The sequence below is a fragment of the Zootoca vivipara genome, chromosome 5 (genome assembly GCF_963506605.1).
Source record: "Zootoca vivipara chromosome 5, rZooViv1.1, whole genome shotgun sequence".
Classification (NCBI taxonomy): Eukaryota; Metazoa; Chordata; class Lepidosauria; order Squamata; family Lacertidae; genus Zootoca; species Zootoca vivipara.
In genome coordinates this window covers 57,695,724-57,716,727 of record NC_083280.1, presented here as the reverse complement: position 1 = coordinate 57,716,727, position 21,004 = coordinate 57,695,724, and the positions used below count along the sequence as shown (strand labels likewise).

Below are 21,004 nucleotides of genomic sequence, written 5' to 3'. Positions count from 1 at the left end.
AGGAAGCTGTCTTCTACTGAGTCAGATCATTCTGAATAGCCCAGTATTGTATACACGTGACTGGCAGTGGTTTTCCAGGGTTTCAGGCAAGAGGTCTTTCCCAGTCCTACCTGGAGATACTAGGGATTAAACCTAAGACTTTCTGTATGCAAATCAGATACTGTACCCCTGAAACAAAAAGTCTGAATCTAGCTTTGAGCATTGACTGTCTGCTTTAAATGTTTCCTGTAGCATAAGAGTCAAAACAAAATGTTATCATGCAAGTCCTGAAGATGGAATCTTAGTGCAAGTGTCATGGTAACATATAAGGTAAACATTCTATCCCAACTTAAACCGCACTGATATGCTTTTGCCAGTGTAGCAAGAGGCGGAAAACGTATATTGTCTACTTGGAAATATCCCAGATCTATAGCTGTGACAATTTTACTTCTTTTTGAATTTACAATTTATTTGCCTTGTGTGGTCCTTAAATCTTTAGTGAAATATGACCCATGAAATCTGTGAAGGTGAGCTTTACTCTCCCCTCTATTATTTATAAAGCACCCAAAGTCTCCTGTGAATTAGACAGGAAGATAAATACTCTTGAATTCTAGATGAACAGTCTCGGGAAGTATTGCTAGTATTATTAACGGTATAGTGCCTTTAAATGGGGAATGAAACAGTTCATGATATGGTTGCATGTTCCCCCATGTTCTCTCTCTCTTTAAAAAATAGTTTTTGAGACGAGCCCTAACATATTAGAGGAGTCACACTTCACATGTTATTTTCCCCTAGAATCAAAATGGATCGTCCTATTTGGGGGGAAACATGTACTGTATGTATGGCTGAATACGCAGCATACATTTGAAGCACATTTAAAGTATGCCTGAAATTTGTGGTCATTTTACTTTTTATTGAGTGTCACCTTTTCTGCCTTGCACATGGCATTTGAGAAGGTAGCTGCAATTTTGTATAATGAGGGTTTGCCTTAGGTGACACCGGAAGCTGCTTCTCTTTGGCATGGACTGTTTTTATTTTCTGAAAATAGGCTAAGAAATCTAAAATCCCCTTAGCATTGCTTTGGGTGTCCATTTTGACAGGCCTGCCTTTATTCCTCATAGCAAACAGCAGTGCAGCAAATCAAAAAGCATGTCTTGTCTCTGAGATGCCTCACTGAGGGAGGTGTTCCAGTCAACACTACTCAAAAATCTTGTCTAGTGGGGCAAAACCCTATTTGTGCCATCAATTCGGATATAACATTTTGTACTAGTACGTCACCAAGACATGGTTGTGGAGTCAAAGGTTATATGGACACCAGTGCTTAGTTACTACCTGAGGCTTATGAGTTGCTTCCTGTCCCTTTGCTATTGATTTTTTTACAGCCTTAGTGCTGTGCATACCACAACTCAGGCATCCCCAAACTTCGGCCCTCCAGATGTTTTGGACTACAATTCCCATCATCCCCGACCACTGGTCCTGTTAGCTAGGGATCATGGGAGTTGTAGGCCAAAACATCTGGAGGGCCGCAGTTTGGGGATGCCTGCCATAACTCTTGGGGAGTGAGCCTGTTTCTGCTTCCGTTTACATTCTGTTGTGATTGTCTTGTTTATTTAAAAGATGCTGCCTTTCCAGCAAAATGAAGCACTTAAAAGCAACACACAGGGGAAGATCTTAAAATCCTCACAAAATCAAATTCAATCAAAACAACAGCATAATCAGTTGTTTGTGTTGATGGGGGCAGGCGTATCTCCTGTGCCATTTAATTGCTGTATTTAACCACTGGGAGTGGTCATTATGAGTTTTGGGGGCAAGGTGCCATCAGTATGAAGATGACACTCTGCTCTATTTCCCCATAACATCTGCAGCAGGAGAGGCTGTGCCATTCCTTGGTCAGTGCTTGGGTGTGGGTAGTGGCTGAGAAACAGCAATCTCAGCTTTCCTGGCAAGATGGAGGCACTGTGGGTGAATGGTTCACATGTCCGTGATATTGGTCAATTGTCTACCCTGAGTGGGCTTGAATTCCCCCTGAAGGAGCAGGTACACAATCTGGGGGTGCTTCTGTATCCAACTTTGTCAATGGAGGACCAAGTAGGACCTCAATGACAGCTACAACCATTCCTCAACCAGAAAAAAACTTTGTCACAGTAATTCATGCATTGGTTACATCAAGACTGGATTACTGTAACATCCTGTATGTGGGGTTTCCATTGCGCTTGACCCAAAAACTTTAGTTCGTGCAGAATGCTGCAGCACAATTGCTGACAGAAGTGAGTCCTTGTTAGCATATAACACCTGTGCTAAGAGATCTACACTGGTTGCCAATTTGCTACTGGGCCAGGGTCAAGATCTTACTGTTAGTATACAAAGCCCTTGCCAACTTGGGACCAGCTTACCTGCAAGATTGCCTTCTCCCATATATACCGACTTGACAGCTTCACTCTGTGGAACTGGCACTGCTGGTACAGGTGCCACATAATACCCGTTCCTGCTGATTGATATCAGGCAAGCCCCATTGCTGTTCTCTTTTCGGTGCCTGCTAATAACATTTTTGTTTAGAAAAGCCTACCCAGAAATCAGTGGGGGTTTTTTAGTTTATTGCCAGTTTTAATTTTTTAAATGTTTTAAATAGTTTTGCTTTTATCCATAATTTTCTTTTGCCAAGTGTTTTTTATATTATGGATTTTTATATTATGGGTGTATGTTCTGTGTTATTTCATTAATACTATTGCCTAATACAAGTTTGTTGTGGCCTTTGGCTAGAACAATAAACTTATGGACTTAATTTTATTGTTTTATTCTTTTTGTAAAACACTTCGAACTTCTCTACAAACCTCATTTTCACCTCAGGTCCGTGGACCACCCTGACTTTGGTTGTCAATAAAGGGCAGGTAATTTTTTGGTGATTTAAATGTATTTGTACCATCAGGGAGAGAAATCTGACGGATTTTGTGCCTGAAGTGCCAAGATAACTTGACCAGCCTTGCACTTTGACTTCAGGGTGGAGCATGGAACAGCATTTGCTATTCTGCCTCACCTTGGGCCAGCCTTGTTCCTGGTGTAAAACAGGGTAGTTTTTCAAACCCAAAAGCCAAAACAAAGCCTGTCCACTGAGAATCTTCAGGAGAAAATTTTCTTGGTTCACAGGTAGAGTGTCTTAAAAGCAGACTGAGAAATTACCACACAGGCTTCCTAGTGGGATTTCAACTGCTTCAAATATGGCTAAATACACTCTAATTTTTCAGAGAAATGCAATCCAGATCTTCTCCATTACTGTACTCATAAGTGTAGAAATGAACTTTAGTTCACAGTACTTTCATGTGATTGCAAAATAACATTGTATCTTTCACTCGTTTCTCTAGGAATAAGAGAAAACCAGCATGGAATTAATGCTTGGGAAGCATGCAAAACTGTTCAGTATAACACAGCAGCAAAGAATGAGTCAAGCTTCACAAAGGTAAAAACAAAACAAAACACAACACACAAAACATTCCATAGTTGTCAGCGGAATCTACGGAGGTTTTTAAAAAATGATCGTTGATCTGTTTGCAGTGTTTTGCTATTTGTTTTGTGTTTAGTCGGATTTCAATTACTCAGCAGAAAAGTCAAATAAAGTGGCAGCTAAGATGTTACAATTCTGTTGGCAGGATATTTATTAATTCATATACTTTCCACGTTCTTGGGGAAAAGCAAGCAATAAGTGTGCTTGAAGGAAAATCACAGGCTTGAAAAACATCACTGGTCCAGTGTTACAAGGGCTTTGGCAGGTCTTCCAGAGAATGGGTTATTTTTTAGAAGCCAAAGGTGGTCCTTAAGAAGAAGAAAAACCCTCCAAAATCTGTAGCTGGGCAATAGATTTATTAGGGACAACCAAAATGTCACAGAAGTGTGGCATTCCCCTGTATTATTCATCAGGCAAGAAATTACACAAAGCAGTGGGGTGGAGGGACAATGATTATTATTTTATGTGCAAAAATTAGTCTGGATCTTGTAGACTCAATTCCAAGAAGGGAATTCAGACTGAATAAGGGTATTTGCAGATGAACATTCATCCTGATTTGTTTGCAGGGAGATTACGCAACTTTGGCTATTTAATGAGCATTATTCTGATTTGTTTGCTGGGAGGTTAGATGATACTGCATTATCCCACACATCCCAGTGCATTTCACCCTCACTTTCCTAACTGCAAAAAGTCTGATGGGGGAAAAGTAATATTTGTTGTGCAAAGGCCTCCCAATCAGCTATAACTGTGCAATTTGAATTCATTGATTTGTGATTGAAACCCGAAAATAGTGACAGTCTGAAAGTGCCCAATGTCTCTCCCAAATGCTGTGGATTATTAGGTTACCCATTTGGAATTTGGGGGTTTATTTATTTTGCTTATAAAAAAAAATCTATATACCGCTTTGTCGTAAAACCTCTTTGTGGTTTATAAGAAATATTAGAATTATCAGATTAAGACACATGAACATCTACATATCTGGATAGGCTTGCGTAGACAATTTTTTTTTTAAAAGGTACAAAAAGAGTACAGCGAATGCACTTTGCTGATGCTAATAAGGAGGGAATTCCAAAGCACAGGTGATGCTGCATGAAAAGGCTGATTTCTGTGAAATGACAAAGAAGCAACAGCTGCTCCCCATTTCTGATAAATTAATTAAATAGAAGTCTGGCTTGTAACCCAGGTCTGTCCCAAACCTTAAACGAAACATCCAGGTTCCTAGTTAGGCGGAAAGTTTGAAGTAAAGTGAAGCATCACAGTCTTTATCAAAGGTATGGATTTTCTCGCTCCAGAGATCAGAGCTATGGGCACATCATGTTGCACAAAAGCTGCTGTGACTCAACTTGCAAACACCAAAATGGCTTCTTCCTTCTCAAGGCCGCTTCTGATGTATCATTGACTGCCCAGCCAAATGAAAACTGATAGACAAAAAAAAAAGTACCATTATGATGCTGTATGTTGAGTCATTACCCTGGTGCAACAAAATAGGCAGAGTATTAACCAGCTGGGACGGAGTCCCGCCTTTCTTCAAAGATGCCGTTATAACCAAGGAGAGGAAGAAGTAAACTCCCTTCATTGCACCTCTTCAAATAGTCTTAAAATAAACTTTTAATGATAAAATTTTGCTTTTATTGATTATACGTAGGCTGCTCTGGAAGCCTTGTCAAGTGAAAAGCAGGTAGAAAACGCTTAAAATAAGTAAAATATTGCACTGAGGCCACAGCTGCAATTACAGCCATACTGTTGTGCAGCCCCACACAAGGATTTACTAATAACCTGTAATGGTGTTGTTGAGGCTACTCTCGAGTAAAGACATCCAAATCCGTGCTTGTCTTCGGTGGTTTTATTGTGCCTAGACCTCCCAGTCACTCGCAGAATCCGGGAGTGGACGTTTCCTGTTGCGTGACCAGCATAAGAGATTAGGCACCCCGAAACGCCTCCTCCTGACCTTATGTTTAGTGGGGTGCCTTAATTTGGGCCCCGGAAGGGGTTGCCTGTTCCCCTCCACCTGTCGGTCAAAGCGGTGCAAGGGCTCTCCAACATTACTGAGCCTTGCCACCTCCATCCCGCTAACTTCCTCATTCCTCCCACCTGACCCACTGCTGCTGCTCTCACTGGGCAAAGTGCTGGTCAGCAGGATGGGCGGAGGTTCCCTATAGGAAGGTCCCCTGACATAATCCTTTCAAGGCAATAGTGAAAAATGTGCCCACAGATGGCATATAGCTGCACGAAAATGCATGTCAGAAACCCAGTGCAGTTCTGGGTCAGCTGTCTTGTTTTCATTCTTAAATGACTGCTAGAGAAAGAGGGATTACATTCCCAGTCCTGATTCCTAATTTCCAAGACAGGTTCCTTGAGTAGTTCAGCACATGTGGGTGGGTAGTTGTTGAGCTTGCCACTCACCACTTCATCAGGAGACAGTTTCCAAACACCATAGCCAGGAGACAAGCTACTAGCAGCAGTCCTTTGCTGGCCAACCTGGTCATGGCTGATGAGGTAATGCAGTGTGTAAGAAGAGATTCTTCCCTTAGTCCAGTGGTTGCCAGATATTTAGGTTCCAGGTGCATATTGGGAATTTCAATAAAATGCCAACATGCCGGTAACAAAATGGCTGCCACCAAAGATGTAGCCTAACAGTAAATAACTGCCCCCTCCAAAACAGCAGAAAAAGAAAAGTTGGGAAGATAAAATGGTTCAAATATGGGCAAACATATTCTTCTTCTTCTTGTTGTTGTTAGCAAAACATATTGGAAGGACATTCTTTCCCCCTCAGACACTGCTACTGTGGTCTCCTACTGATGTGCTGCTGTAGATTACAGCTAGAAAATAAAAGATAACTGAATCCAGGAATAGTTTTGAATTGAGGAAAGACATGGCTCGCTGGCAAGTTGTTGTTGTTGTTTTGCTATCTTTTGTGGAATAGAAAAGAATAGAAATACAAAGAGAACACACTGAAAACACATTACAAACTCACCAGAATAGTAGTTGAACAATACTGGCCCAGACTAGTGTGATGTTTGAAGCTGAATGTCAACTACAAGCTTGTCAAAATGAAGGGTGAATGAGGAGGTGATCATAATGTTTCTGCTTTTGCACCCTCCTCTCCTCTCCCCAAACAACTTGGAAACAACCCGTTATAGGCAAGGCAGGAAGGCTGTTCTACATGACAGCAGACAGGAAAACAAGCACAGCAGCAGTGGGAGGATTCCCCAGTTTCTTCCCACACATTTTCAAAAGGTTTATCAAGCAACTGCCCACAGTCTGTACCACGTGGCTGGCAGGCAGCAAAATGAATGATAGGTGTTTCCCATGCTGCCTGCCAACTGCTTAGGGCTGCCATACATCCGGAATGTCCTGGACATGTCCGGGATTTAATGATCGAAAGTAGTGTCCAGGAAGGAATTTCTGAAAATCAGTAAAATGTCTGGGATTTTGAAACTTTGAGTTTCCTTAAAAAAGTTCAACAACTGTTCTGTCCTGAATTTTACTTCTAGAAATATGGCAACCCTAAACTGCTACGTGTGGCTGACAGAAAGCAAAACAAAACAAATGGGTGGATTCAAGAACAAGCAGGAAAAGAAGAGGGAGAAACAGCAGTTCCTTAGGACTCCAGGGATTCCTATTGCCTCGGGTCCAAATAGCTCACTTACCAATCACATCCTCCAACTGCTAGCTGGGAGCAGACAGCCTGGCTCATTTCACAGTAATCACTTACATACCAGCACATACTGCTTCATAACTTTATTTCTAGAAGGGCTAGAAACTTACTTTTCAAAAAATTGAAAGCTCAGAGTCTGGAGGTGCCAATGAAGGTGCCAATGAAAGCCTTCACAGCCACCATGGTGCCTGTGGGTGGCAGACTGGCAACCCCTCCTTAGACAGACCAATGTTTTAATCTGTTGTCATTTTTAGTTTTTATTACGGCTAGAAGCCTCAAAAGCTGGGAGTGGCTTGGGCCTCTCTGGACCTCTGAGAGGACTTGTTTGCCAGTAGCATCCAGGGCTAGTGCAGTTGATGATGTCAGTGGTCCACATGGGCACTGCTGGCCCTTTTGCGCAGTACACAGATTCCAGCAACTCCTCCTTTGGTTACCACCTTGAGCCTTTGGTCCATAAGGGTATGGCAGCCACCCACCTCCAGTCACCACTTATTGACATGATGTCTCCCTATGTGCCACATCACTGGCCATCACTGGAGATGGTTGGCATTCAAGGGTAGCATGCAGAGTGATTCTTAGGACTGTACAGCATCATGCATACAAACTTTTTGCAGAATGAGTCGCCCACATGACCCACTCGTAGGTAATGTGTTAACCGCCAGTTACGAGAATATTTGGGTAACTTCTGTGAAGAAATGGGTAACAATATAGAAATAGCAAAATGTAATTTTACTGTTGCATAGCGCAGTGTAAACAGCCGCTAATGATCCCACTTTCACAGCAAGACAGTCAGAATTAAGTGAGCTGCCCTCTATGACTTTGTGTGTTAGCTTTTCAGCCAAGGGGAAAAATTGTTATAATGATATTCTCACTTAGAATCCTGCTTGCCTGTAAGTGGTCTTCTTGTTAGGTTTTGTTGAACTTTGGGTTGTCATAATAGGGTTTTTCAGTAATTGTTACAATTTTATAAATACTGCACAACAATTAAACAAGTGGTTAGGGACTGTAAACCAACGAGTTCCTTTATTTGTGGGCAAAGATTTGCATACATGCAGCAGGACTTGCTTCCTTTTCTTTCTTCCAGTCACCTCCCCTCCGCTTGCACCAAATCACTGCACTGCATCACTCTTTACTGCTGCATTGCATGCTGATTTTTTTAGCAGGAGATTTTAACATTGGGAAATTCTCTGGCATAAGCCCTGTTGAGATGAGTTTAGTGTAAAAGGGAGTTGCCCTGCATAATTTCCTAGTCGATTGTGTGGGACATGCAGAAGGAGCAAACAGCAAAGGGACAGTTGAAAAGAGGCCGGTGGTTATGCCATCTTTTTGTTACCAGATCTGCTCTTATGTAGGACTGAAATGAGCTTTCATTCAAAACTTCTCAGAATTCTCCTCAGCAAATTTCAGAGTTGACTGTTCCAATGATCTCTGATTTATAAAATGTCGAGCAAGTATTTTAATAACAATATATTTAATAACCACTAGGATTTTATTCCAATGTTTGCTCTTCAATGGTTTAAACAGTCATACCTCATGTTACGTCCGCTGTGGGTTATGTCTTTTCAGGTTGCGCTCCGCGCTGAACCCGGAAGTACCGGAACGGGTTACTTCCGGGTTCAGTGCACGTGCATGCGCAGAAGTGCTAAATCACACTTTGCGCATGTGCAGAAGCACTGAATCACAACATGCGCGTGCGCAGACGCGGGTTGCAAATACTGCGGGTTGCGAATGTGCATCCCTCGCGGATCACATTTGCGACCTGAGCATCCACTGTATTTAGTAGTGACCTTCAAACTTTTTACCTCCAGGGCAGAGTTTCTTCATTCTCTTGTCTGCCAAAAAAGCTTGGTAGCTGAGCTAGAAGAATTGGTTGAATCAGTGAACACATCTGCATATCTTTAGCTAGGACAAAGCAACGGGAGCTCATTGCGTTGCACAGATTCAAACCGCAGACCTTCCAATCAGCAAGCCCAAGAGGCTCAGTGATTTAGTCCACGGTGTTCCCTTCTTTAAAAAACATTAATAAATAACAACTGTAGGGTGCCCTAAGCCGGAGCAGCAAGTTAACATCTCCCATCCTTGTTTCAATAGAAATCTCAAGAAGGCAACATTCTGGAGTAAACAAAAACTTTGGCAAAGTATTTTTTTTTTCAAGAAAAGTGTGTGAGAGGAAAGGGTTAGGCTCCCCCACCTCCCCAAACTGCTGCTGTTAAAAAGAAAGTGTCCATACAAACTTGGCCATGCATTTAATGTATCACCTGAACATTCAGCTGTGGCTGTTCACTGTAGATCAGTAGTGGTGACCAACCTGTCTCTGGAGAAATTTGTCTGCTTTCCTAATCTTCTCATTGAGGAATGCTAAAAGCTACCCAACATCTGAACTATTGAAAGAGATACCAGCAAGCCTGAAACATACTGATTTTGAGGGGAAAGCTTCACGTTAATAACGTGAATTTTAATTTTGAATTCAAAATTTCTCACTGCAGATTCGCATAGTGATTTTGGGAAGAAGAAAAAGAAGAAAGCCCATGCCTTATTTTGAGTATTCAGTTGAGCTCTATTCCTATTAGGCTTCCACCCAACATTTAGCTGCATGCTTTACTTGCTATATTTCTACATGTAAAATTACTGTGGAAGGCAATGGAGCAGGTCCCCTTGCAAACTAGCAACTCTATGCATTTGGGCGTTCTATTTACACATAGGAAGATGAACATGCGAGGGGGGAGGGGAGATGCTCCCCTCCCCATGCCTCAACTTTATCCCATCAAAAGCATTCCACAATCAGGGTTCTAAATCAAGAAGGAAGGCTCTGTGAGCAGAGTAGGGTTCCCACTTCAGACTTTCACACTCAATCTCATGGAGGGCTATAAACTCAGTCAAGGGTGACAAACCAGAGAGAGTGGGCTTGGCAGTGTGCCCCCACTCCTCCCCATGGTTTTGTTCAGTGCCTTTTCCCCCCCTTAAAATTTTTTTCAGGGGTACTCTCATTTTCCTACTCATATTGAAATACTGCCCTTCAATGAGGCCAAACTTAGATTCACAAAATGTTAAGGGGTATGCGTACCCCTGTGTGTGTGTGTGTCCCAAAAAGCACTGGTTTTGTTTACAATACAAATAAATACAGCACCAAAGAGGCCTAAAGTGGGGCAAACCTATTTAAGAATCCTATTGAAGTAGCTCCTTAAACCTACAGAGGTGACTGTTTTGCTGTTGCAAAACAGTAAATGAATTCTAGCAATGTATTTTCTTTCTTTCTTTCTTTCTTTCTTTCTTTCTTTCTTTCTTTCTTTCTTTCTTTCTTTCTTTCTTTCTTTCTTGGTTTTTAGCATGTAGATATCACAGTGGCGGTCAGCATGCATAAAAGAAGACTGGATATAGCATAAAATAAACACAGCTCACTATGCAGCAAATAGCGAGATAAAAACAATAGTGAAATAAAGGAAATATCTACTGATGTAGATGTTTGTTTGATTTTTTTTACTCATTTATGGCACATTTCAGCTGAGAGGGAATTATAGGACTAGGATATAGGGAGGAAAGAATTTGAAAACAATATTTTCTGCATTCAGTTGATGGGCTTTGTTGGAGCATGTTACTTGCCTATTGTTATAACAACTGTATATAGAAAATAGTGTTAGGGAAACTAGGCACTAAAGGATATCCTGGTTCTGTCAAGGGAGATGGTGATTGTTGGGGGGAAATGGCTCTAGGTGACCTTTAGTAAGTGTTGGACATATGCCTCCTCGTTGTCACTGAACAATATTTTGTTCAGCCAAGGAATATTGCATAATAAGGAGCTGATGAAATAAATGGTACCCAAAATGACTATAGAAATATGTGCATGCTGTTTGTGGGAGGCAGAGTGGAAGAATCCCCCCCCTGCCCTGGTCATACTTGATGCTTTTTGTTCAACAACACTGACCCAACTCCCACATAAATGCTCTACAGAAAATCACAGCCCACCTACGTAATTCATTTTGCAATGCATTTGGAGGCCGTAAGTGCTTAAAGCGCTTTAATATTTCAGCAGATCGGCATGAAAGCGCAGTGTGGCGTAGGTTATAATCTGAAATTGACAGCTACTATTGGCACATACATTGTTAAACAAACACAGGGCCGTATACCCAGCTGAGCAAATCAATTAATCATTCAAACTGCTCTATGAATGTATAATTTGCACATGAAATTGGTCATGTTTTCATTCTTGTTCTGGCAGACATTTCTCAGTTGGTTTTAGCCACCTTTCCTTTAGAAATGGCCAAAAGTGAAACTGTAGGAAGTAAAAACTGCAGAAGCAGGGAAATGTGCAGGAAATAGGGCAAGAAACCTCATGTTGGAAGTCTTATATGTTATCACAAAATCATTTTAGTTATATTTGTGTGTGTGTGTGTGTGTGTGAGAGAGAGAGAGAGAGAGAGAGAGAGAGAGAGAGAGAGAGAGAATGTGTGTGTGTGTGTGTGTGTGTGGCTATTGTAGAGCATTTTAATTATTTGGATATTTTCCTTTGCAGGAGTCTCTGCCATCACAAAACACGAAAATGATTTCGTCTATACTCATTTCACAGATGATTGATGAGAATAAATCAAAAGAAAATAAGGCTCCTTTCCCTATGAAGTCTGTAATCACCCAGTCTGATGCTTACCGCATGAGCCAATCTTTGGCTAATCATAGTTCAGTCAACATTAATAGAGCATTCATATTGCTTCCCAGAAGATTAGGAATTCAGATTTCTTCAGATGACAATGTATTTGGAACAGACTTCCATACCAAAGAGGAGACGCAGTGTAAGAGTCAGAGGAAAGGTTTTGCTTCCATCACCATCACCGCTAGACGAGTCGTTCCACCTTCTCACAGCATGATGCAGGTGGATGCTTCCGACCCTCCTTGTTTTAAATTCCGAGAAAGAAGTGAGCTGCTAATGAACACTGCTCCTGCTTCAAATGTGACTGGGCTAGATCAGCCCTGCAGACCTTTCCACGCACAAAGATGTTGTCAAAATGGAAATGCCACTGAAATAAAGGTTTCTGAACCCTGTCCGCAGCCGTGCACGGAACAATCTGGCTGCACATCCAGCTCCGAAAATAAAGAGAACAGAAGGACCCCTCCAAGAAACAGCCACAAAAAACAAGCACCAATTTCCTTCACTTCAAGCATTCACTTCAGCATCTCCCAGCAGTGCCCAAACACAATATATTACATAGACAAGTCTCTCTCAGTGCCTGTAGATCAACCACGGACTAAGCACCAAAAAATGCATAGGTCAGTCATGTCTTTCAATATAAATTGCAGTTCCCCCACTTTAACGCCAGATGGAGTGGATGGTTTAGCTAATGGAGAGCTAATCACAGAAGTACTTAAGACAAAGCTCCCGGAGGAGAGCAAGGCTCCACGCAGAACAATTTGGAATGCAGATCTCAAGGAGAACTACTTGGATAAAAAACAGACATTGGAAAAGGAACCGTTAGGGAATGAATATCTCCAGAATGGTACCTTTCCATCTGAAACCCTGCCAGTTGTGGATAGCCTTCAAGGACATGATAATTTAAAGCTAACAAAGAATAATGATGGGAATTCAAGTGACTATCACAGTACATTGTCTCCTCACATTCCTCATTGGACTCACGATGAAGGTGAGTAGGTTAAATAAACTCATCCTTGTTAGATCAGATATCTAGAGCAGAATTCATCCATCGTTCTTTTAATGCTGCCACTAGCTTTTTTTAAAGTGCCTTTAAAAAATAAATAAATATATGGTGATTCTGAGGGCCACCTCATATATAACATTCACATGAAGAATAGTGCTGGCTTGCCCCAAATATGAGTAGCCCTGAATACAAACTTAAATGTCTAGTTATGAGATTATGCTTTGGAGAACAATCATATTGCTGCTGTTCCCCATTGACACCAATGGGGCAAACTTTTGACTGTGCAGGCTCCCAGAAAGCACCTTGTGGCTGCTTTGCTCCTTGTGCACACACAGAGCTAAGCCAAGGTTAGCTAAACCTTGGCTTAGCTCATTGTCTGAATTGGGGCTCATGGTTTATCTCTCTTCACACTCTCTCCAAGAACACACCTTGGCTACAGCTTGTAGTTAGCAACAAGAGAGCTTAACTGCAAGTCCCAGTTCTGATGACCAATTAAACCAAATCTTGGCTTAGGTCAAAGTGGTGCAGCAGTAACAGCCCTGGGAGCAGCAAAGTGGCTGCAGGCAACCCTCTGGTTAGCCTCATGTTTGCATGGTCCTGATAAGCTATCATTTGGCCTACTTGTATCTTTGGTAGCTGAAGTCCATGATGATATTCCAGGGTAAGCACAGTCTTGACCAAGTTCTGTGAACTATATCTCAGAACATTTTAACAACCTGGAAAGCACGTCCAGGGTAGAAAGTTGGGGTTTGTTTTAAAGTGGAACCCCCAGTACATACAGGATTCCAGGGTTGAAGTCCTCCTTTATGCACCCAAGTGTTGCACCAACTCACACCTCCTGTACTTTTTCCCACACCAGAAAAGCCAGAATTGTTTTTTGCTATGGTTTCCTTTTGTTACAGTAGCAATGGCAAAGGATGGCTCCTGGTACAGTTAAAAAAAAAGGGGGGGGGTCCAATAGAGGCTAACTCGTTTGTAGTCTGTAGAAGATTGATCCTAACAACCAGGCAGAGGGCCTTTTCGGTAGTGGCTCCCGCCCTGTGGAACACACTCCCATCAGATGTCAAGAAATAAACAACTATCCAACTTTTAGAAGGCAGCCCTGTTTAGGGAAGTTTTTAATGTTTGGAGTTTTATTCTGTTTTTAATGTTCTGTTGAAAGCCGCCCAGAGTGGCTGGGGAAACCCAGCCAGATGGGCGGGGTAGAAATAAATTATTATTATTATTATTATTATTATTATTATTATTATTATTAATCCACAACAAGCTTATAAAGCAGAAAAGATAAGAAAATATACAGTAGGAGACACCTCATAATTTATGCAGCACGATCCTATACATTTCTACTTAGAAGTAAGTACCATTTGACTTCAGTGAGACTTGCTCCTAGGTAAGTGTGTGTTGCATTGCAGTCTTAATCACTCACTGCCTCATATTCCAGCAGATATTGATTACTGAGGTGCATGATTTATAGTATGCTGCAATATGTGTAAAGAACAGTCCGCCAGAAAATTATAGAACATCCAGAGAGAATTTAGATAGGCAGTACTCACTTGTGTAAGCAATTGGGTAAGAAGTTGAAGACACCTAGTGTGCAGTGGAGGTCAAAAGGCAAGTCATGTCTCTTCCTTCCTAACCTGGAACTAGTCTGGGTCAAATGCTCAGTCAGATCCCTGCACAGTGCTCAGTGTCAACTTGTCCTACCCTCTTATTCCTTCATATAGATGCATGGGAAAGATGCTTGTGTGTGATGTCTTTTTTTTAAATAATGTTGATACACTGTTGTGAGTACGAATCCTGGCTGCGGTCCAACACGAACTGCTGAGCTCAGATCTCAGTGGTTGCACCCTTTAGCCCCCTAACGTTAAACATGATTAAGAGAAATCTGTGTGGCTGTAGGACTGTTTCTTATTGTTTATTACATGCTAGACGTAGCATTTGGTGTTCCATAAAAGAGTCTGCAATCAATATATCTTAAAATAATTTTGTTCATAGAAGTTGCAGTTTCTTTGAGGCAGGGTGGAGACAACCCATGCAACTCTGCATTTGCATGCAGTTAATAAAATACAGCAGTTTTAAGTCTTTAAGAAGTGTTTGCTAGCTGTAATGATAGTTCAGTAATGGAACCATGTGCATTGGAAAGGAATGCTTCAAAAAGCAAGTCAGCTTAACTTTGTTCAAGGATAATAAAACACTGTGACTTCTGCATTAGGGACAATAGAATGAACAAGGTGACCTCCCATGGTACCATCCTTCCTTGAAATTGTATAAATTCAAAGGAACAGTTTATGAAATTTTGGTTGGCTTTCTTTTTTAGCTATGATAAAAAAATTCCTTCAGTAGCACCTTAAAGACCAACTAAGTTTTTATTTTGGTATGAGCTTTCGTGTGCATGCACACTTCTTCAGAACTTCTTTTTAGCTATGATAATGTGATATCCTCCTTTATTCTCTAAAGGGGGGCTGGGGAAACTAGCCAGATGGGCAGGGTATAAATAATTAAATTATTCTTATTAAATTATTATTATTATCTTTGGCGCAGAGCACATGCATTTCATACAGAAGGATGCAGGATCAGCCCCTGGCATCTATGTGAAATAGATTTTAGGTAGTAGTGCTGGAAACCTCTGACAGACCCTAGGGAGCTGCTACCAGGCAGAGAAGACAGTATTTGGCTCGTTGGACCATTGCTCTTGTGCATTAATATAGAATCATAGAGTTGGAAGGGACCCCAAGGGTCATTTTGTCCACCCCCCTGCAATGCAGGAATCTCAGCTAAAGCATCCATGACAGATGGCCATCCAACCTCTGTTTGTAAACCTCCAAGGAAGGAGATTGCACCACTTCTTGTGGGAGTCTTGTTCCACTGCTGAACAGCTCTTACTGTCAGAACGTTTCCCCCCGAATGTTTAGTCAAAATCTCCTTTCTTTCAACTTGAAGCCACTGGTTCAAGTCCCACCCTCCAGAGCGGGAGAAAACAAGCATGCTCCCTCCTCCATGTGACACCCCTTAATATATTTGAAGATGGCTATCATATCTCCTCTCAGTCTCCTCTTTTCCAGGCTAAACATACTCAGTTCCTTCAAACGCTCATCATAATGCTTAGTTTCCAGACCCTTGATCATCTTGGTTGCCCTCCTCTGCACACATTGCAATGCGACCGATCAGCTTTCAGAGACCACACAATCCCCGCTTCTGGGCCCTAGAAGGGGGCTGCTAGACATCCATTTAGCCTTCTCTCTTGCTCATAATGAAGAAATTCTGCAAACAGATGTGCATCTGGTTCTTCCTGCCTAAGTGAAGAACCCTGCATTTGTCCCTATTGAAATTCAGTTTGTTAGCTTGCGCCCAGTTCTCCAATCTGTTAAGATCATTTTGAATTCTGATTGTCTTCTGTGGCATTAGCTACCCCTCCCAGTTTGGTGTTATCTGCAAATTTGATCCAAGTAATATATAAAGACATTAAACAACAGCGGGTCCAGGACAGAACCCTGCAGCACACTTGTCACTTTTTTTCAGGGTGACAAAGAACCATTAATGAGCACTCCTTGGGTTCGGTCAGTCAACCAGCTACAAACCCACCTAACAAATCAGTGTCATTTGTTCCCATGGTATAAAAATGTGAATTTGCCTTTTGAGAGGTTCCCACCCAGTAGCATGATTTTTGGGTCCCCTTATTGCATTATTCCTGCTTTTAACATTTTAAATAGAACTAATTAATAACGACTCAAAAGGTCATGGCCTTTCTTGTTGAGATCAAAAAAATAATGAGTAGTTCATTACCTGTCAGCCGTTTAGCAGTGACAAATTGTAGGAAATGAGTAATATTCATGAGCCTTCATTAGAATTGGTGTTGAATTATACCTTCACATGAGAGATGGGAAAGATCTATTAGGTCATCCAATCCAATCTGCATATAAAATGCTGTATGGCTTTACAGTTTAATTACTTGGAGCAATGCAGACCTGATGTTAAGTGTGAGAGACAAATGTCTTTCTGCTTTGCGGTAGGACATCTCTGGGTGTGCTCCTTCAAAAACACAAACATAAGCCCAACAAAGGACATTTCAAATACAGTTGATACTCCTAGGGGGCTACATTTGTGAAGCATGAAAAGTAGGTTTTAGTTAGATAAATATCAGGAAGGCTAGAACAATCAGAAGCTGAAATTATTTATTAATGTGAGATTTCAACATAACATTAACTAGCTAAACTTGTATTGTTATGACAGGTAGGTAGCCGTGTTGGTCTGCCATAGTCGAAACAAAATAAAAAAATTCCTTCCAGTAGCACCTTAGAGACCAACTAAGTTTGTCATTGGTATGAGCTTTCTTCAGATACGCTTATGTTGTTATGACATACACTTATAACCTGTGATTATATAGTACAGGTTTTCATTCACAATTATATAACCAAACTTCTGTTTTATGGAATTTTTTCTAAACCCATTAAGCCTGTTACTGTAGCTGTTTCCATTCCTATCTTCTGGGTTAAAACAGTATGCTGCCCTTCTGGTGTCTAATGACAATTAAAACCCACTATAAAACACATTACAGTCCCCGTCCCCGTCCCCCCCCCACAACAACACTGTTATCTAAGATATAAATACAGTATAATAGAAACAGGCAAGTGGAGCAGATTAATCATTGGCTAAAAACTTATCTATCGATAAAACAAAAATCTGTCATAAAGAGGAAACACCCAAAGGGTTCTATAAGAGGTGGGATAAAAAGTTTGAAAATTTGGGTGCAGCTATAGTCAAGCAGTGACGTAGTAGTCAGCAGATGAGTGCCTGAAACACTCTGGAATTCACTGGCTATGCAACAACCTTGAGTTAGCAGCCTCTTAGAGGTACTTCAGATTAGATTTCTCAATCAGTAGTGCTATGCAACCGAATATGCTAAGCAGGCGCCAGATTTTGCAATTTTATTTTATCCAGAGCTTTCCATTTAATTTTTATTGTCACATTTCTTGACAGTAGACTCCACAGCTTGCAAACTGAGTTTGACTTGCAATTGAACAGTGGAGTTTAATAACAGGTGGCAGCTGAAGATCTGTCAGTTAGGAATACGCCTCGTTGATGCTGGAGAATATGTAAAGTGATGGATCTCCAAGTTCTGATCACTTTCTTTGGTACACTATAAATAGATAAATGTTGCTTGAGTGAGTTTGTGAGTAGCATATATAAAATTGAAAAGTGCTAATGGACCTCCCAGTTTTTTGGTGTTTTTTTTTAAAGCCAGGAATATTGAGCATTTTCTTTTTCTCAGTGTTGAAAAGATAAGTTTGCTTTTCTCTAGATTTTTTTAAAATAATAATAATAATAATGCTGACCCTGATTATCTTTCTCTGACGCATCTAAAATGGCCACAGCTGAGGAGGAATGTGTCAAAGTATTGAGCAAGAGGGCATGAAAAAGGTCAATATTTCATTGTTTCCCACAAGACTCAGTGGGTAAATTTTGTTTCTATATTCTATATTATTTTATTTATTCAAAAGATTTCTTAACCACCCTTCGGCATAAGATTACAGCAGAGATTACAGCAATACACCCTCAAATCCATTGGAAAGAAAATTATTCTATGATGCTGAGGCCATGGTACTCTCCCCCTTTGAGTACATTTACTGTCATCACATTTCTCATCACATTGTCCTTTGGGAATCGCTGCCATGTAGCTGGTGGGTCATGTGTGCTGCTGTGTTGGCCACACAACAATATGAATAATATCACTTCCGGTCTGGCGCCATTTGCGATCGGCGGGGGATTTTCGGGCTCCGAAGTCCCCAGCGACCCAGAGGAGGGGGGGAGTCGCGAGGTCACCGCGACCCCTCGGAGAACCCCCGGATTTGGCTTTCCGGGACCGTGGGAACCCAGCTGAGCTCCGTTGAGTCCTGCCCGCCGCCCGGAATGCGCCTTTCGAGGTGCGCTGAGAGCCGGCGGAGCAGGACGGAGCCTTGGGTCGATTGCTACCTCTGGGATGCAAAGCTCCGTGCCGACGACAGTTTGAGCGTCAGATACCTCCAAATTGAATCAAGATCGGACTTGTGAGTAAAATTTGTTGGATTATTAAGAAGAAATTATTTGGTCCGGGGAGGAGAATCTAAAAAGGAAACGGAGGTCGTTCCCCCCCCAACCGAGACATGCGAGCAATTACCAAGCCCGCAGCCAACACGTTAGATTGGGACCTTAAAAACCTCTAAAAAATTAAGCAAGACCCTTCCCTGTGGGGCAGAGCCAAGGGAAGGAGAAATTCTTGTAGATCTCTGCAAAGAAAGTTTGAATCTGGGAACGAGCCCTCCATAAACCTGGAGGCGAGACCCTGGAAACAAAGTCCAGCCGACAGAACGCTTCCACCGGTTAAGAAGATTTTTTTTTAAAAAAAAAAAAACACGAGTTTGTGAACTGTCAAAACAGGCATGGAAATATTAGAACTGTGGGACAAGAACGTTTAAATTGGGAAAAATCAAGTTGGAGTTTATGAATAAATAATTAAATAAATAAATAAATAAAGGATTTGGAATCTGCGCCATCTTGGGGTAAAGAAACCATGCCCTCTTCATCATAATTTGAGAACACAAAGGAACTGGATAGACACAACAATGAATTCCCAGCTGAGCAAAGAGAGACTGCAACTTTTGTTACAGCTTGTTCAAGAGCTGGGAGAAGATGTCCGGCAATATGGGAGACAGATACAAAGTCTTAAAGAAGTGCTACAAAAGTTTTCCCCAAATGACACTTTGGAATTACAGGATGAGACAGAAGAGCCTGGAACTGAAGAACCGGAGCAACTTGTGGGAGAAGTTGCAAAGGACATTGATTTGATGCAGACGGCTTCGACTCGGAATGTTGGTCTCTCAGTGGGAGGGGGAGACCAGATTCCGGTCAAGGTTATTCAAATAAAGATGGAAGTTTGGAGAAAGCTATGCCACTGGGGGGGAACAGAGAAGAAAGTTGGGAAAGAGAGGCGGAGAAGGAGAGTTGTGCAGCAGAAGGAAAAGTGGAAAGAGGGAGGGGGTATGGAGTGGGCGAGGGATGGAGTGGGGTGAAAAAACAAAATGAATTTTAATACGGGATGTCTAAAATGGTTTAAAAATGGATTGTTAAAAGGAGCTGGCCAAAGTTTGCAGGAAACCGCCAATCAGGGGAAGGAGGGGGGGGTAAAAAATGTTTTAATAATTTAAATAGTGATATTAGTAAGAAAAAATTCGGGAATATTTTTTAGGGAAATTACAGGCTAAGGGATTTAGTTCAGAGATTTGATTGAGTATTTTTTGGATAAAATTTTATGCAAGATGAAAATAATTGGTTAAGTGATAATTAACATTATGAATTGTATTCGATACGAGAAAATTGCTGATGTGGGGTGTAAAATGAACTCGGGGAGGGAGGGACGGGGAAGCCGAAGTTATGTCAGTGAATATTGGATAAGATTTAAAGTTTTTTTCTTTTTTTTCTTTTTTCTTCTTTTTTTTCCTTTTTTTCTTTTTTGTGCTCCTTTTTTATTGTATCTGAGGTTAAGAGTCTATGTTATGAGGATGTGATTAATGTTTAAATTGAAAATCTTCAATAAAAATTATTTGGAAAAAACAACAACAATATGAATAATATATGGGTTCATTCATCTGGCATGCTGCAGTTGGCAAAGGACTGCCTCTCATTGTTGTGGGTTGAATTAGCTTGTTTCCATGTACATCCCACCCTTACAATTAAAGGTGTTGGTTTTTTATGGTATTGCAGATATTTTTGCTGGACAAAAACCTGGCTTTGCAACCATTAGCTGCACCATTATCACATCAGGAACTGTTTTGTTTTGTTCTATGAACATTATGGACAATTTCATTTAGCACGTTATTCATATACTCAGTGTGATAGAGATTCACAGCTTTGTCCAGATTTGAATCTAGATTTGGATGCAAATGACAAAAAATTGCCCTTTTTATTACATCCCAATGAGAAACTCACATAAGGAACCTTGACTTGCTATTCAGTATTTCCAAGCAAATGCCCTTAAAGTCACTAGCCTCTGACCACCAAGCCACATTGTACTTATTTTGAGGATGACATCACAAAGTCTTTCATTCCCATTCTCATGGATACTGCATTGACATCAGTGCCCTTTTATGCCATAATCTTTGCTCCAAATGGACAATGTTCACGTTTTAAAGCTTGGTCAGTGTCTTTCATTGGCCTAAGCACAAATGTGCTATGTAGAATATATAGAAC

General features: G+C 41.2%; 1 protein-coding gene across 1 annotated transcript in view; it reads left to right on the top strand.

The window, feature by feature from the left end:
* C5H10orf90 (chromosome 5 C10orf90 homolog) overlaps positions 1–21,004 on the top strand; it is a 93,525-nt gene that overhangs the window by 30,500 nt on the left and 42,021 nt on the right. The window contains exons 2-3 of the mRNA XM_035137979.2: positions 3,339–3,433; positions 11,647–12,766. Of these exons, the coding sequence (XP_034993870.1) occupies positions 3,339–3,433; positions 11,647–12,766 (1,215 nt within the window). The remainder of the gene's footprint in view (positions 1–3,338; positions 3,434–11,646; positions 12,767–21,004) is intronic.